Here is a 17,673-nt window from a genome sequence, read left to right as displayed (position 1 = left end):
TTTGACAATGTTAAAAATTAATCCATCTGTTAATTATACTTCTATGTATTTTACAGGAAATTAGACTTTTTAATTTATCTATATTCTATGGTCAATACTAAAGTATAAATCATGTATTTCCTAGTAGTATAGCATTAATAGATCATCATTAAAAAATAAATAAATTTCTAAACGTTTCCAAACAGGCCAAAAAGGGCTCCAGAAGTTTGGCATATATTCAAAGTCTGAAAATTAATTTTGAAATGCTATTTAGACCCATTTGGGTTGATTTAAATGCATTTTAGACCTCAGAATTGGATTCCTTGATTGCATATAATATATTAACAAAAAGACTTGCTGGCCAATCTCTCTCGGACAAAAAATCATCACCTAGTGGTGAAAATTTCCAACAGCTATATCTCGAGATCCGCTCACTATTGTCCTCACTATTTTCTCTTTTAAAATTATAAAAATTATAAGGAATGGACCTGACTTCAAAATCGGCGATCTCGTCGTACTGAACGATGAAGACGAATCGCAATTCCTGAAGTATCCATACGCATTACGCAATCATTACGGTACGCAAGCAAAAACAGGTTTGGACGAATTTTCATTCTGACTGGGCTATAACTCTAAACGTATCACAAGCGTACAGTCGATAAATTACCGTACTCCAATTAAGTGATATGACATCTGAACAACACTGTATGCAACACTATGAACTCCAACTGGATTTAAGCAACAACATCCATAAACAAAAAATAAACAGGAAGGATTTACTTTCTTTAATCGTGCTTGGACTGACCCTTTTCACTTCCCCAGATATGTTGGATACAACATCATATGCCTGGCCAACGCAGATTTTGAAATTAAGGTTCAGTTGTCAAGCAAAAATAGTACAAATTTGGAAATACGGTAGTCGATTGGCGTTAGATTTCAAAAAAAACACCTAGGAAGTTCACTAGAATCTACAATGAACTTGTTCATGCGGGACCAATTAAAAGAACGTTAGAAAAAATATCCTCAAGGCAAAAAATATTTTTGTACTTGGCAAAGTAACATACACCAAAATTGTTCCACTGACGTAAAGGTGTTCAAAAAAGCTTTCCACCAAAATAAAAGCTAGTGCAGCTTTGCAAGAATTTCCAATGTTTTCAAACATATTACCGTACTTCAAACATAGCATGTTCATTAAAAAAAAATTGAAATTAATCTGCATTTTCTACTGAAATGTTAAGTGTTTTCTCAAAGTATCACATGTTTAAAGTAGCATTGATAACAATGAATAACACGGTATGAATTGCTTTGTTGTGATGATTCTACAACAACGTCCAACACCTCCTTTATCTTCTAACGCCTTTTCTTGAACTGCAAGCAGCAGATTTCCACGTTTTGGTGTTTTCTTACTTAGCTTCGTTTAATTTGTTCTTGATTGATTTTCCATTCCAAAGTTTCTAAAAGGTCCACTGGGATTCCTGCTTGATTTAAGAACCGTTTGGCAAGTTTCTTTGCATCCTGGTCTTGCTTTACCTGTGCCATAAGAACATCTAGTCTCTGCTACATTACACAATTTGGATAGTTATACAGACTAGCATTTAATTTCATCTGACATTGCCGAATCTATCAAGCGGGGCTAAAACAGTTGAAAACTTCACATTTAGCAGAAAATGGCACACCACAAAAACATTTTGACGGCATGAAAAAATTTGTAGCATGCAAAGTTTAAAAACGCAGAAGCTTTTATTGTTGTTAAGGCATCGAGGAGATGGACAGGTTTACTAGCTAGACAGTACAATTATTGTGAATCATCCGTGTTGTCAATTAAATCGGACAGCAATATTGTGTAGTTTTAAATTTTGTATCCTACAAATATTTCATTTCGGCAATATGTTTCTATCACCTGCCAATTTACTGCTAAACAGGTAGTTTTTACATATTTTAACCCCCTTGATGAAGTCAGTTCAGTTGTGGTGATTGAAAAAACGTCTGAAATAAAAATGGTTATTATTTTCTACACCTTCCGGCTGCTTAGCCTGCAGTCACTAAAAAAACGTAGGAAAATGCTTCATGATTAAATGCCTGGTGAACAGTAGGGTGTTCCATATTTTCACCATTTTCTGTTTTTAAAAAGCTTGGGATTTGATGTGGTGGGGTTATTCTATTCTAGAATATTATGATTTTGCAATAGAAAAATACCGAAGCATGTTTGAAAACACACCAAAAGTTAACTATCTTTCAAAAATTAAAATTTACTCAAAAAGCTAGTTTCCTTGACTAACATTTTCTTTGCTTCCGATACGTATTTCGACGTTTAGAAATAGGCATAGGAAACCGTATCTTCTGCGCATTTTCACATTCTACCATAAGTAGTTTTTGAATTACGTGAAAATGGGGTATTTGAGACTTCAAGGCGCGAGCCCTACGTCTTTATGGCATCATAATAGCTGTTTTGGATGTCGAGTTTTTACCCAAAACCCAACATCAGACCTCAGGCTTTTTGAAAACAAAAATGGTGAAAATATGAAATGCACAGCAGTCTCACTCTAGATTTGATAACATGATTGATTTTTTAGTCTAAAGCAAAATAATGCCATACGTATGGTGCCATGCCCGAATGACACTTTGTCGTAATGACTCGTTACCAAAGTAACGCACTTTATTCACAGTAGGCATGCTAAAAAACGTTTTTGTCCTCGTTTTTTTACTTACACTTCCAAAATTGTTTTGTTTCAGTTCAGACAACACACATCTGTTATTCCAGTTCATCTTGGCAAAATGGTGAGAGAAACCCTCTCACAGTAACAATTCACTCATTTTTCGTGATTAAACAGCAATTTACTAATTTTCTCTTTTATGTTTCAGGCACGCACGCATCTATGCATAATAAACAATTTTAATCAAATCGTGTAGAGATAACTGCATTTCTCTCTTCACTTGTCGCATATGTATAATTATCTCAAGTTGTTTATAAAGTAACAGTAAAGGAGATTAACAGCAGAAATCCAGAGTTTTATCTCAGTAGATATATTAATATTACCTAGTGAACAAGACGTGCGTCATGTATTTATACAACTCTGATAGCAAATGCGTCATTTTTAAATTGATGACAACGTCTGCAGACGTTGAATCAATGTAAAAATGACATATTTTGCTGTTTGGGAAGAGTTAGGTCAAACGTGTCATTTGGGCATGGTGGCTTAAGGATGGCTCCATTTTAACAGTCTCCTATAGACTTGTTCTATTAAATTTGCGCTCGGTCAAATCTGAATTCATATTAAGTACTCAGAATTAGTAGTCAGCTTGTTGCTTGTTAAAAGATACAAGAAAACAAAATTACTTATTTATTTTTTGTCACAAAAATGTTGTACTTGTAACATAAGCACCTAATAACATTTGTAAACAGAAACATGACGAAAAGTACACAATAATTTCGAGCAAAGGTGAAATAGTTACCAGCAACTCATGGACTTTCCCATTATTTGCCGTATATTCTAATTTAAACAAAGCTTTTCCCACAGATCCACTCCCAACTGCTTCTAAGTGTCTCTCTTTGTCAGAGTAGTCCGAATGTTTTGGCGGCACATACAGCTGTGACAAATTACATCAAAATCAGTTACTATTTTCTTAAAACTTTTACAAATTATATTAATGATTTGTTTGCAACAAGTATGCTAAAACGGAACATGGAAAACTTTACGTTTAAATGCATGGAAACAAAAACCTGGTCACACGAATAAATTGCACATACCTTGGGTTCAGATTTTCTTAGGCAACTTTGCCTTTGAGACTTGTTATTCTTAGGGGTAGCTTTAAGCTTTTTGTCATAATTATCTCTGAAACAAACAAAAAATAATATACTGTAGTGTATAACTAAAAAATGCAGTTCAAAAAAATACTAAAATTTCTGTTTTATTTTGACATTCGGCATTGTCTGTTTGCAGTCTAATGATTTTAGTATCTTTTTTTTTCGAATCTAAATACGCATCCAAACATAGAAAAAACAAACACACAATAAAACTCTCTCAGAAGAGCAATTTAAGAATCTCTCTCTCTGTAGGTATCATGGCTGATACAGCCCTCGATGTACAATGATGTTCCAGTTTGATCGATCTCGTGCGTCTTGCCAAATTTTAGTAGGGTTTTTGGTATGTGGTTGAAAATTGTGCAAAAATGTAAATCTTTGAGCTCCTCTTGACCGTTTTCCTAGTATTTTTCCACTTAAAGATAAATCTTCAAGTTCGCCTTTCCATATGATGTGACCCAAGAACTTCAGTTGCCGCATTTCTATAGATCTCATTATCTGCTGCTCCTGGCCCATCTGTTGGAGAACTGCTCTGTTGGTTCGAAAAGCTGTCCATGGAATTTTGAGAATTCTTCGGTAAAACCACATTTCTGCAGCTTCAAGCTTTTTTCGTGTTTTTGCCGTTAGCGTCCAGGTTTCACATCCGTACATCAAAATTGACTAAACAAAGCATTTTAACAAACGAATTTTTAAGGTTTTGGAGAGCTTTCGATCTTTAAAGATTTTTGCCATGGTGTTGAAACTTGATTTTGGTAGTGCAATGCGTCGTCTAATTTCTTCTTCACATCAGGTGCTTGGATTCAGTATTGAGCCCAAATAATTGAATTTTTGAACCTGTTCAATTGTGTTATCATTGCAGTACACGCAAATTGTTGGTTCAGGAAGACGTTTCGAGACTGCCAGAGTTTTAGTTTTGTTAATGTTTATTTTTAGTCCATATTTTTCACTAGATGTTTGAACTGCATCTAGTAAAATTTGCAAACCACATTGTGACGTTGCAAGCAAATATAAGAATACAAAGTCTGTATTAAACAAGTACAGCATTATATCTACTAATTAGAGATGTACCGATATATCGGTATCGGTGATATCGGCCATTTTCTGAGTATCGGTATCGGCAAAATTTGGCCGATACTAAAAGTGTAAACAAGGCGTTTGCTGCGGATTTTCTACAGAAGCAAAGATATAGACTTTTTTAAAGTTGTAACTAACGTCACACTGATGTAGAAAAATAACAACTTGTTCAAATTTTTGATACGTCACACTCCCATGACTTCTTGGCTTCGTAGACTGGGCTTTGTATAAAACAATGAGTTTAAAAAAAAAAGAAGATAAACCTTCATCCATATAATCATGATGTTTTTTTATGACTGTTTATTCCCTAACTTCAGTTAGCTCACTGCTCATAACAAACTCACAAAAGTGATTGTCTAAGCATGGCCTAATTGTATACTCCATATTATCATGTTATACCAATACCATGTAAAGATAGTTTCCATTAACGAAGTGTAAAATGCGAATTGCGTAGAATAGGCTTAAATATTTCATTCATAGCTTGTCACGCAAGTGTCGAAACCAGATAAGAACATTTTCTGTAATGTTTTTTAGATAATTGGCGTCACAGGAAGGGCCAAGGGGTGTGCTACTATTCGGCGAGTTCCCTATTCGGTAATTTTTGAAAATCCAACGACGCCTTCTGTAAATCCAACGATTGAATATTATTCAATATTCAAACATTTACAAAAGCCATTCGCTTTGTTCAAAGAACCCAATTAGCCTCACATTTCGTATTTAAATTGATTCAATGTCTGAAAATCCAACGAGGCCTTCTGTAAATCCAACGATTGAATATTATTCAATATTCAGACAATGAATCAATGTAAATACGAAATTGGGTTCTTTGAACAAATCGAATGGCTTTTGTAAATGTTTCTCAGGTACAACCTATACCTGGACATCAAAAGTTCCCTTTTGTACACGATTTCAACGTCTTAAAACGATGTAATTGCCTTTACATTACATTCAAAAGTTTTGTTGACATCAAAAATTACTCATTTGGATAGATTTTGTATTTAAAACAAACAATATGATACAACACTCTTGACATCTCACATAATGTAAATGATTTGTTAATTGACATTTTTGACCAGGAGTAGCCTAATACTACTTTATATATAGCCTGAACAAGGTTTAAGGTGCCTCGAGGCTATCTGTTGGTGAAACATAAACTCTCACGCTCTATGAGTATTTCGGTGTCTGACGTTTTCTTCGTAAACAGTTTTTCGTAAAACAATTGTTCGTAAGCAATTCTTCGTAAAGCAATTCTTCGTAAAGCAATTCTTCGGGCATGCAATTGACCGTAATACTAATTGTTCGTAAACAAATGTTCATAAAAGTTAGGCTACAGCTTTTTTTTTAAAAAACAGTTACAATTGTTTACGAACAATCAATTAGGGTAGCCTATATGCTAGAGATGTGCTAATTGTGCTTAAACACATAATTGTGCCACTGAAAGAAATCTGCAGCTCCTTGCCCGTTCAAAGCACTGGTATGCTGACGGCACCTTCAAAACAATGCCTTCACTGTTTGAACAGCTTTACACAATACACGGACTGAAGGAAAACACTTCAGTGCCTCTGGTGTATGCCCTGCTGGGGGACAAAAGGAGAGGGACATACATTCATGGAGTTGTTACCTGCTGTTGCTGTTCCAGAGACAGTCATGACTGACTTTGAGATGGCCATTGGCCATGGTCAATGCAGTAAGCAGAGAGTACCCACTTTCAACTCACCGTGGCTGGTTCTTCCATTTGTCCCAGTGCATTTGGAGAAAAACGATGGGAATGTATTACCAGATGTTGCTCAGCCAGTAATTGACTACTTTGAAGACACTTGGGTTGGGCGCCCAGATCGTCGTCAAGGGCGCCGTCCTCCAATGTTTGCAATTCAAATGTGGAACTGCTATGATGGCGTCCTCAGTGGCCTTCCCAAAACTAATAATAGCATTGAAGGATGGCACAGAGGGTTCATGTTCCAGGTATCTGCAAATCATCCAGATATTTGGAAGTTCATATCTGCAATCAAGCGAGAGCAAAACCTAAATGAGGTTCGCATTGAACAGTATGTCAGTGGCCAGGCAGGACTCCCTCCAAAGAAGAAGTACAAGGACAGTGCAGAAAGACTAACTAGAGTCGTCCGAACCTGGCGTCAAGACTTTTAAGATGATGAAATTTGTGATTAGCCTACTTGCGTAAAATTGCACACAATACTTCATAGCCTACTAAACTTGGCTTGTGGGCAATTTGTACGAAGTTACTTAAAGTAGTATTGGTAGTGTAAGCAAAGAATTGCTAAACACAGACAATTGTTGTATTCCAATAAATAACAAAAAATGCGCTTTTTCATTGTGCTTATTTGTTTATGTCTCGTAACTTGGTTATTCAGGAAAATTTGCATTATGCACCTTCAGCGGAAATTGCAAGACAAACCTTGCTGTTGCGAAAAATTGTTCACGAACAATTGACCTATCACCTGTTTACGAACAATTCACCTATACAAAGAATTGATGTATACGAAGAATTGCTTTACGAAGAATTGCTTTACGAAGAATTGCTTTTACGAACAATTGTTTACGAACAATTGTTTTACGAAAAACTGTTTACGAACAATTCACCTATAACCGAGTATTTCACTGTATATATACGCAAATTACGCATTAAATCATTAGATATATATGAATATGAAAAGCATGATAGGGAAATGTCTTGATTATGAGTGTAATTTGACATACCGAATAGCACCTAAAAGATTGGGTGCCACATCAAAATATCCTGACCCCACAGTGTGCACACCTATTTGGCAGGCACCTAACTGTCTAGACCAGGGATGGCCAAATAATTTTGGCCATCTATATACACTGCAGTATACAGTATACTATAATACACTGCAGTATACAATACACATAATTTCAATTGTATTTGACATCATGCATATTTGACGTTTTTTTCACATTTTCAAGCAAGTAGTTTTGAGGCGTAATCCTAGTTGAATTGACCTTTAAAGGAGTACAATGACATCTAAATTGTATAAAGGCATGCATTTCATCAATATAGTGTGACAGAATATTTTTTTTCAAGTTCTGTAGAAAAAATGGTAAATGGCATTTTTTCCAAAAAATCAGGATTTTTGGGAAATTTCAAATGCATTTTCACAAGCTATTCCTAGACCAAATGAGCTCAGATTTGGCATGGGGTGTTTTTTCGGGCCTATTTTCAAATAACCATTTGAGGTTTTCAATTTGGTGAAAAAGTCCATTTTGCAACCCACCCTAATAAAGATGCCAATTTTCATCTCATTATAAAGTGACTCTTATGACTGCATTCGATGTTTTCCAATAAATTTAATAAAACAAATTTGTTTCTTGTCTGTTAACTCAGTCAACTTTACTGTTTAATTTTAACATCAGATAGTTGCCAGTACAAAACCAAACATACAAATATGTTTGGCACGCAAGTTGTTGATATTTTGATATTATTCATAAACTGGCACATTGCATACGAAAGGTTGCCGACCCCTGAGCTGTGGGATTGAAGATGCTACATGCAGTAGTGAAGATGAATCAGCAAATACAGTATAGCTTCCTCACCTTCAGAAATGGCTACCTATCTCCCGTTCTTGAAAGCATCCACTACATCTGTTGAAAACGCCCTTGTTGGGTGGAAAGCAAATAAAAACCAATTTTTGTGTTTATATCAGTTAGTTTCAAAATATTTTTGTGTACCTGCCACATCTGCTTTTTCAGAGAGATGTTTTTCAAGTGCAGGTTTAACTGCCACCAAGTTGAGATCCTGTTTGACTGGTGAACATTTAGAAAGCCTAAATTTGTTACACTGCAATAAGCAATTTTTGTGATGTTCATTGTTTTTGTAAACTCATAAAAGTTATTAAAATGCGTCGATAGTAAAAACAGTCAATTATTCTAGAATAGATATCTGTATTCTATATTCGGTTTCAGTATTCTAGAACAGGGTGGTCTAAACCCTGGCACGCGGCCGCAAACATTTTGCGCATGCCGGAATTATCAGTGCTAAATCTACGGTTTAAAAATACACCTACATTTGATAAATACATTACATTCGCCACAACCCTAAATAAGTCATGCATAATCAGGTCAATAGGTAACTATGAGTGAACAATGTCGGTTTGTGACGACACAAACATGCGTTGATATTTTGCTTTTGTTGCTAGCATTTTCTCCGTTATAAAGGCACTTTCTCCGTTATGAAGCGATTAAAAAGCGACACACATGAAACCCTGGATGCCTGCTTACGTCTGTCGACCACTTAATTTAAACCAGAGATCGACACTTAATGCAAAAAACAATAAATTGTTTTGGTTTGCTAATTTGCTGACGTGTTATGTATTGTATCTTTTTTACTAGCTGAAAATCACCTTTTGAGTCGCAGGCAGAGATTAAAAAGTGAGTTAGGCGTGCAGCAAAACATTAGGTCGATCAGAACAGCAAACTCAGTCAGATTTCATTGCAACTGTATTTTGTCAGCGACAAGATTTGTTAACACTTTAGCTGCCAGCGTTTTGAAAAAGTGAGAGGAGTTCTCCTTTTTCTCTTGTTGCCATGGTAATGGAAAAACAGGTTGCCAAACTATTGAAACGCACTTTGAAATTTTGGAGCAAATCGGTGTTGCAATTGATCGTCAAAATAACCATTGCAGTTACAAGCGCGCCAGTCCGCAAAACAGTTTTTTTTGCATTGAATCAACCTGTTCAGACGTGAAATCAATGTAAAGAATAACGATAGGCCGAGTGATTCAACGTATTCAAACATTGAATCAATGTAAATACGAACCGTTAGGCTAATTCGGTTCTTTGAACAAATCAAATGGCTTTTGTAAATATTTCTCAGTTGCAACTTATACCTGTTCAGCAAAAGTTCCTTTTTTACACGATTTCAACGTCTGGCGACGTTGAAATGATGTAAAAATGACAATTTTTGCTGGCCGGTAGCTAGGCTACTGTACGATACCGAAGTTTAACTTAACCAACTAGGCGATTGCAATCATAGGGGAGACTCAGGTAAGTAGGCCCAACAGGCAAGTTGGCCCACTCTAAATATTTTTTTAACTACAATAGTTATTGTTACGTATCGTACGCATACTGAGAAAGTGCTGTTGAAACTACCTTATCACCAGGTTGGGAGGCTCTAGCAAGCAGTATAAACATGTGAGCACGATATTTGTATGAAAAATTAAGATTTTTAAAAATTTTGGATTTTAGAATTTTTTAGATGTCGAGTGAGTTTTTTCTTACTATGTAAGAAAGGTTATTATATTGTGAGTGCAGCGCTAGAGTGGGTATTAAGGCTCATATTGACGGTGAAACTGTTGTTAGAAGCTCAATAGTTTGACATAACTTTTAATTTTTACAATATGGTTGCCATGCAGGGAAGTTGGCCCATTTCGTGGGTGGGTACGTTGGCCACCATGGCCAACTTGCCTTTATGAGGTATTATATAGAATGATAATAATTGACTAATTAATACGATGGCTTATTTTTGCAAGATTGAAGTAGCCTATCATCAAGTATCCAAAGTAAGTAAATCGCGGTTTTACATCGGCTTTAAATGATCAATAACAATAATACACTTCCTAACATCGTTTTTATGCCACGAATTGCGACAACTTATTGCTAACCCATATGGTAATAATACAATAATGGTAAGTAATCATAAAAACAATCGCGGAAATGTGTATCAACCACTTCTCAAGCGATGGTCTAAAACGTACCTCGTTTCGGAGATACAATAAAAAATGTTCCGATATTGGTACCCATGCAAAAATGGGGTTTGTAGCCTATTGCAAACAAGGTCCTACCTATCAGTATCGTTAAGGTGACCAGATCGTTAGGAATAATGGCATGCCGTTCCAACTACATCATGTTTGATACAACTTTTGTTATTTTCGAAAGCTTATTTGGTGTAGGCTACTCATGTAAAAAAAGTTTAATAAGGTAAAATACAGCTTTATAGCCTAATAATAGATTATATTATAAACGATACATGAATGCATACAATGTATGTATGCCTCTATAAAACCAAGGAATAATTAGAAAGAAAATAAAATTGGGGAGAAAGAGAACTTTTCCACTGTTTAATATACCGTAGAAGGCGTAGATGGACATGTTGCCCACGTGGCCAACTTACCTTCCATGGTGGGCCAAATTACCCGCACAGGAAGGCAAGATGGTCCATTTTATTTTTTTCGGAAAACTTGAAAAATTATATACCTAAGAATGTTTGTTTGATGCAAGAATATGTCCACTTCTAGAGTGATAAATTCTCTACTCTTCAATAGCATTTGCTTTAACATATGTTTTGTTATTAGCTCACAAATTCAATTTTTCATTTTGCTGGGCCAACTTACCCGAGTCTCCCCTATTTCCTTTCGATGAAACCTATAGGCTACCACGTTTGGTTTGCCTTTACAGTACATTCAAAAGTTTTGTTGTCATCACAGCATAGTCATGGCCTATATTCATAAGAAAATGCTTGCTTGAATTTTTTTAGCGACTAGGGTTAGATAGCCTACAGGACTTCTAGCTAGTACCAGTAAGCAGTTTAGTCTAGTGACTCTAAATGAATAGGTAAATTAGTCTAAACCTTAAAAAATAATAGAATATTTCAATTACCTTGCTGCATAAAAAGTAAGCTCTTTTACATGACCTATGTGCATTGATCAATTTACTAGTAGCCTGGCATCATGATCCCAGTCTAAGAATCTCTAGACCTCGAAGCCATTGCTGAATTTCAAGCTTTGTTCACACTGATTGGTGTTTTGACTTTTATTTAATTTTAGGAATTTGGCGGGGAAATGGGTTAAAAATCGTTTTTTTTGGTTTAAAATTGAAGCAACCTGTCAGGCCCCCAGACTGGCAACACATTAGGATTTTTGGGGCATTGTGACGTCATGTGACGTTAAATTACATCACAATTGCACGAGCTAACTCGTTTCCAGCAGCAGAACTGTTAATGTTTATAGCCTGCAAACAGTAAGAATGTAGCTAAAACAGATCGAAATTTGTAGAAAAGAAGTTCAAAATCGGAACCTAGTTAAGTTTTTATTTAACAACGTTTCTGCTTTCAGCAACGCGTTATCATTTCTCACTATGTGGCCTGTAAAGTTTTTCTCAGGCCCTAATGTGGCCCTTCATGTTCGCAGTCTTGGACCACCCTGTTCTAGAATAGCGAATTATTCTATTTTGCCCATCCCAAATTTGGTGGCTGTAAAAAGTGACAATAGCTCAGTTGCTCGCCCCGATAGCTCAGTTGGTTAGCGCCTGACTTCTGAAACGAAAAAGCTTCAAGATCAAGCAGCCATGGTTCGACTCTCGGGGTGTGCTTGAGCAACACACATTAAGGACTGCTCTTTATTCGGGTCTGCTACTATTCGACGAGTCCAATTCGGCTAGTCCGATTCGGCGAGTGCCCTATTCAGCGAGAGCCCTTTTCGACGAGTTCCCTATTCGGCAATTTTTTTAAATATTTTTTTTAAATTTACGAGTACCGTAGCCTAATTATCATTGCCGCTTTTACGTTTAATGACGCTAAAGGTTAAAATAAGACCCCAGCCCCAACCTCTAACCCCCAAATCTAACCCTTAACCTCAACCCTAACCTCTAACCCCTAACCCTAAAATGGCAATGATAATTAGGCTACGGTACCCAATAATTTAAAAAAAAAATCAAAAAATTGCCAAATAGGGAACTCGCCGAAAAGGGCTCTCGCCAAATAGGGCACTCGCCTAATCGGACTAGCCGAATTGGACTCGCTGAAACGGGCCATCTTGCTCCATTCAGAGGCATCTAATGGATGGAATAATTCCCTGGCAACATGACTTCAACAATCGGAAACTTCACTCTGTCAATCTCAGTGACCGGGCCTGCGTCAGTGAATCAAAGCCTCTACAAGTATGCAAAACTACCAGGATTAGGTTCTGCAAGAAGCTTTCCCAGTCCGAGGATAAAAATTTAATCAATCAATGCTTTCTTTAAAAAAAATGGTTTCATCAATGTTCAGTTAACTTTTAGGCAGTGTTATCAGGTAATTTTAGTTTAAAATGGAACGCTTCTGGGTAGTATTGAACTCATACCCTTGGGGATACCAGCCCAAGAAAGACCGCACGCGCCACTGACTCAGTTGAATAAAATTGTTGAATTTAGTTTAGAAGTTATATAGGTACTTTTTTCTTCTCTTCTCGTCTTTTGCTTTGAAAGAGAAAAAGAATACATCATGATCGGTGAAATAATGTTTCAGATTAAAAGACCGGAGCCGGTCAATACCCACTGCCTTATTCATATCTGTGACCAAGACCACTAAACATTTGATACAGATTTCCATACAATTTTCATGTTCTACGGATTTTTAATTCCTTGATGCCATGACAAGAACTTCATGGGGAGTCTCAAACACACATTTTATGGTCATACTAGTTTCACTTGAATTTAATTTTTAAGAAGTGCTTTATCTCCAGCAGTTTTAATTGTTAACGATAACTCATGAGCTATTGCTTCATCTATTTCTGGCAGAAACTTTCTGCTATCAACAGTAGGGTGGCCAAAAAAAATTGAAATTTTTTATTTTTGTTTGCACACCCTCTCATTTGAGGAGGATTCATGAAAAAATGACACTGTGAAAATTTGAAGTGAATCCGACAAGAGGAAGTGTTCTCCCACCGACCTCAAAGTTTGGTTTTATTGGCATAATCCGGCAAAATTCCTTGAATATGTGACGTAATTCTTTTTTGATTTATCTACATTGCAGTTGCAGCATTTTTGTTTTAACCATTGTTTTACTCTGAATTTATGATACAATAAGTGTTTCCACATGCAGAAAAACATAAATAATGCACAAAATAGATCACATTAACAAGCGTTTGGTATGAAATTAAATGCACTAAACTTTAGCGAAAACCGCATAAAATTACGTTCACCAGTCATGATCGCAACGCTTTAGGTGACAACACATTGCCCAGAAATTGCAAGAGAAATGTTTGTAAAGAGTCAAGCCATTGGTTGACTTTATTGCACTTGTTGGAAGCAGCTTTCTGTGGTGTTCAACCACTTGATAGAGGAGCTGGCGCTGTTGTTCATTTTTTGTAAGAACTTCATTGAAGTCAGTAGCTAATTTGACTGCCCAGTGCCCGCTCTGCACAATCATTGACGGCTTTGAGATGACACCAAACTTTGCAGGCTTCTTTATAATCATCACAATCACGCCATGTGTCGACAGAAGCAGTGACTCGAAAAGGTTAAGTGAATGCTGTGTTACAAACTGTGCCAAAGAGAGACGTTGAAACTTGACAATTTTGTTTGGGGCAACACGACGATTCGACGAACATCTTCGGGAAATGGGTCTTTCTGAAGAGCATTAACGATTGCTTTCTTTTCATCATCTGTGTTATTATCATTAAATAAAGGTAGTGCAGCAAGATCCTCACTGATGTACCACAAGCGCAACCTCAACTTTTTTCTGCCACTTGAGAAATTGCATTGTCAACCTCTTTATAATCCTCTGTGAGCTGTAACATTGCTAGGTCATTAGTAGGGGCAGATATTGATGAAGGTGCTGCAAACCAAAAAGTGGCATAGATGGTAGTAGTTAATATTACTTCATCTGCAACTGTACTGCATGCAAGTGGCAGTGTAATCTTATTGATCTTCATCTCGTAGTAGAGACGGCGAAGAACCACACCCCATACAGGCAGCTGACATGGCCCCTCAAGACAGTCAACAAATGGACACCCACTCTCTAGTGTTGACTCTGTTGAGGGGCCATGTCAGCTGCCTGTATGGGGTGTGGTTCTTCACCACCTCTACTACGAGATGAAGATCAATAAGGTTACACTGCCACTTGCTTGCAGTGCAGTTCTTGTGGGTGAAAGCTAATATCGCTACCACTGCAAAGACTCACGTTGTTACCAAACTAAAACACATCCATCAAGAGCATATAGGAAAATTAAAGCACAAAGGGAGGCGAAATTCAGCTTCCTAGCTGACCTCAGAAGCTGACTTCACCCAGAGCTTAAGTGCATTATTTGATATTGCATATGCTAACTGGGAATGCCGCACAACAATACCAGAAGACTGCCAGTTTTTGATAGACCAATGTGGTGCATGACAGATACTGATGACAACAGAGGACCCAATGCATTGCAAAGCTGCTGCAAAGTATAAAAAGCGCAAAGATGATGAACAGAGACGCAACAGAAATCGCATTGATCCAGTACCATCAAGTGCTGCTTCTTTCTCATCTGAAAATGATCAGCAGATGATGAAGATTCTTCCAGTGACCCACTATTTGCACCACAAATCCAAATAACAGCAAAACAAAAAAAAACTCAGTAGGAGCAGCCATTACCAAAACACTGCATTATTGATAATCCACTGTTTAATGCAGCACTGAACAGAACTATAACATCAAGTCGTCAAGCAATGATGATCATCACTCCTGATCTTGCTGCAGCTGGAATTGATATAAATGAATTGACAATGTCACATTCCTCTGTCATGAATGCTCAAAACACCTCACGTGAAAGCCTGGCAGCTGCAGTGCGGAAAAAATTTAAACCAACAGTTCCACTTGTTGCTCATTTTCATGGTACCATTTGACTAATGCCACTGGCACAAAGTGCGACTCTTTGGCCATTGTAGTTTCTGGTATGCATGTTGAAATACTGCTTGGCATTCCAAAGCTGCCTATTGGAACGGGACCACTAATGGGCCAAAAAGTAGTGGAATTCATACACGAGTTGTAGCAGAGCATTTAGCTGCACTTTGTTTTGACACAACATCAAGCAATATGAGAATCCACACTGGAGCTATCACTGTCGTGCAGCAGGCATTTAATTGAAGGCTGCTATTTCTTGCATGCCGTCGTCTCAAAGCCGTCAATGATTGTGCAGAGCGGGCACTGGGCAGTCAAATTAGCTACTCACTTCAATGAAGTCCTTACGGAAAATAAACAGCAGCGCCAGCTCCTCTGTCAGGTGGTCGAGCACCACAGAAAGCTGCTTCCAACAAGTGCAAGTAAAAGCCAACATGCCAACAGCTCCATTAAATAAAATCAATGGCTTGACTTTTTACAAACGTTTCGTTTGCTTTTTCTGGGCAATGTGTTGTCACCTGAAGCGTTGCGATCGTGACTGGTGAACGTACTTTTATGCGGTTTTCGCTAAAGTTTAGTGCATTTAATTTCATACCAAACGCTTGTTAATGTGATCTATTTTGTGCAATATTTATGTTTTTCTGCATGTGGAAACACTTATTGTATCATAAATTCAGAGTAAAACAATGGTTAAAACAAAAATGCTGCAACTGCAATGTACAAATATAAGTCAAAAAAGAATTACGTCACATATTCAAGGAATTTTGACGAATTATGCCAATAAAACCAAACTTTGAGGTCGGTGGGAGAGCACTTCCTCTTGTCGGATTCACTTCAAATTTTCACAGTGTCATTTTTTCATGAATCCTCCTCAAATGAGAGGGTGTGCAAACAAAAATAAAAAATTTCAATTTTTTTTGGCCACCCTAATCAACAGATATTAGAAATTTTCTCATTTTTTTCGCCAAAACATTTTGTTCTATTTGATTACTTTAGGATTTACCTTAGCAATAGCCAATCGCTAACACCAAATTTAAAGGCTCCGACTATAGCCACTCTAATTAGTGAAAACAATTTACAACAAATCAATCAAGTTTATTTTGGCACAGCTCTACATTCATTTTCAATGTACACATCAGGAGATATAACAAATACAGTAGCTTTTTTTATATGGAAACTGCACCATGAAGGCACCGAAAAAACCATGCGGTTATTTAAGTCAAGGAGCCCCCACAAAAAGCTGCTATTGAGCATTTGACAACTTAAAAGAATGTGGGTAAAGAAAACATGCATACTTTACAAATTTTAAAAGACCTTTACACAACTACACATGTAAGCTAGTACCTACAAAAATGCATAAAACATAGGCTTCAATGACAAAAGCCTCTGCTTACCTATCTATTTGATTCCTACGAATGTGGTGAATAAATCCATGCTTCATGTTAAGTCGTGGTTTGTTGATCTCATTTTCTTCAGAATCATAACTATCTTCACCTGGATCTGGATCCATCATATACTTTGTTCAGCCTATATTAACATTAATAACTGATTACCACAAACCAGGTTGAACACAATTCAATTCAATTTATTTTTCTTTGTCGGAAAACAACAACAATGATGAAGTTACAAATAGTGTACAGGAACAAAACCAACAAAAGGTGGCAAAATTGAAAACCACAGAAGTTTAAAATCTAAAACGTGCATGCAATGCAGATTTAAAGGTTACATAGATGAAAGAAGATTAAGCACGCCCCCAAATGAAGGTGTTGCGACCGTGCCAATATTTTAACTTAATTACTTATTTCGGTCTCAAGCACGTTTTAACGTTCGCGTTTTGTCGCTTCTACCTTTTTCTAGACCTTTGCTATGTTGACGTGTATTATTTCTCTGTGATGGTAAAAAAAAACAAAAAAAAAACTGAACTTAAACCTAACCACATTACCGTGCTACAGACAACAGAAAATTATTTTTTTTAAATTGATGCCATTTGCCAGCAGCACCTAAAACATGATCTAGAGCAGAATGGGTCAAAGCATGGCAAGTAGGCCGCATGTGGCCTGGGTGCAGCTTTTGTGTGCTCCGCAAACACTTCCCGCATGCCATATTTCCAGCGCAAAAACCACAGCGAAACTGGCAACGCTGTCCGAATATGACCAAAATAGCAGACTTTAGCTGATTTTGATTGGCTCATTGGCTGCAGCTGACTTTTCAGCAAA

The 17,673-nt window shown here is 36.9% G+C and overlaps 1 protein-coding gene across 1 annotated transcript; it reads right to left on the bottom strand.

Annotated features, from left to right (window-relative positions):
* Window positions 1-1,386: 1,386 nt before the first annotated feature.
* LOC145782959 (UPF0561 protein C2orf68 homolog) lies at window positions 1,387-16,967 on the bottom strand. Its single transcript, XM_082594718.1, has 4 exons — window positions 16,852-16,967; window positions 3,728-3,812; window positions 3,433-3,567; window positions 1,387-1,509 (listed from the first exon to the last, which is right to left on the bottom strand). Exons 1-4 carry the CDS (start codon window positions 16,965-16,967, stop codon window positions 1,387-1,389), a joined length of 459 nt encoding a protein of 152 aa, XP_082450844.1.
* Between the last annotated feature and the right edge of the window lie 706 nt (window positions 16,968-17,673).

Source organism: Aplidium turbinatum, chromosome 14 (assembly GCF_918807975.1).
Source record: "Aplidium turbinatum chromosome 14, kaAplTurb1.1, whole genome shotgun sequence".
In the NCBI taxonomy this organism is placed as follows: Eukaryota; Metazoa; Chordata; class Ascidiacea; order Aplousobranchia; family Polyclinidae; genus Aplidium; species Aplidium turbinatum.
This window is presented reverse-complemented; position numbering and strand designations above follow the sequence as displayed.

What these genes read in the sequence shown, in the direction of transcription:
- LOC145782959 (XM_082594718.1), bottom strand. Translation starts at nt 16,967, where the DNA reads ATGGATCCAGATCCAGGTGAAGATAGTTATGATTCTGAAGAAAATGAG. An exon ending in CGTAGGAATCAAATAGATAG is followed by an intron (nt 3,813 to 16,851) that starts GTAAGCAGAGGC and finishes TGTTTGTTTCAG; the next exon opens with AGATAATTATGACAAAAAGC. An exon ending in GGAAAGTCCATGAGTTGCTG is followed by an intron (nt 1,510 to 3,432) that starts GTAACTATTTCA and finishes CTTATGGCACAG; the next exon opens with GTAAAGCAAGACCAGGATGC.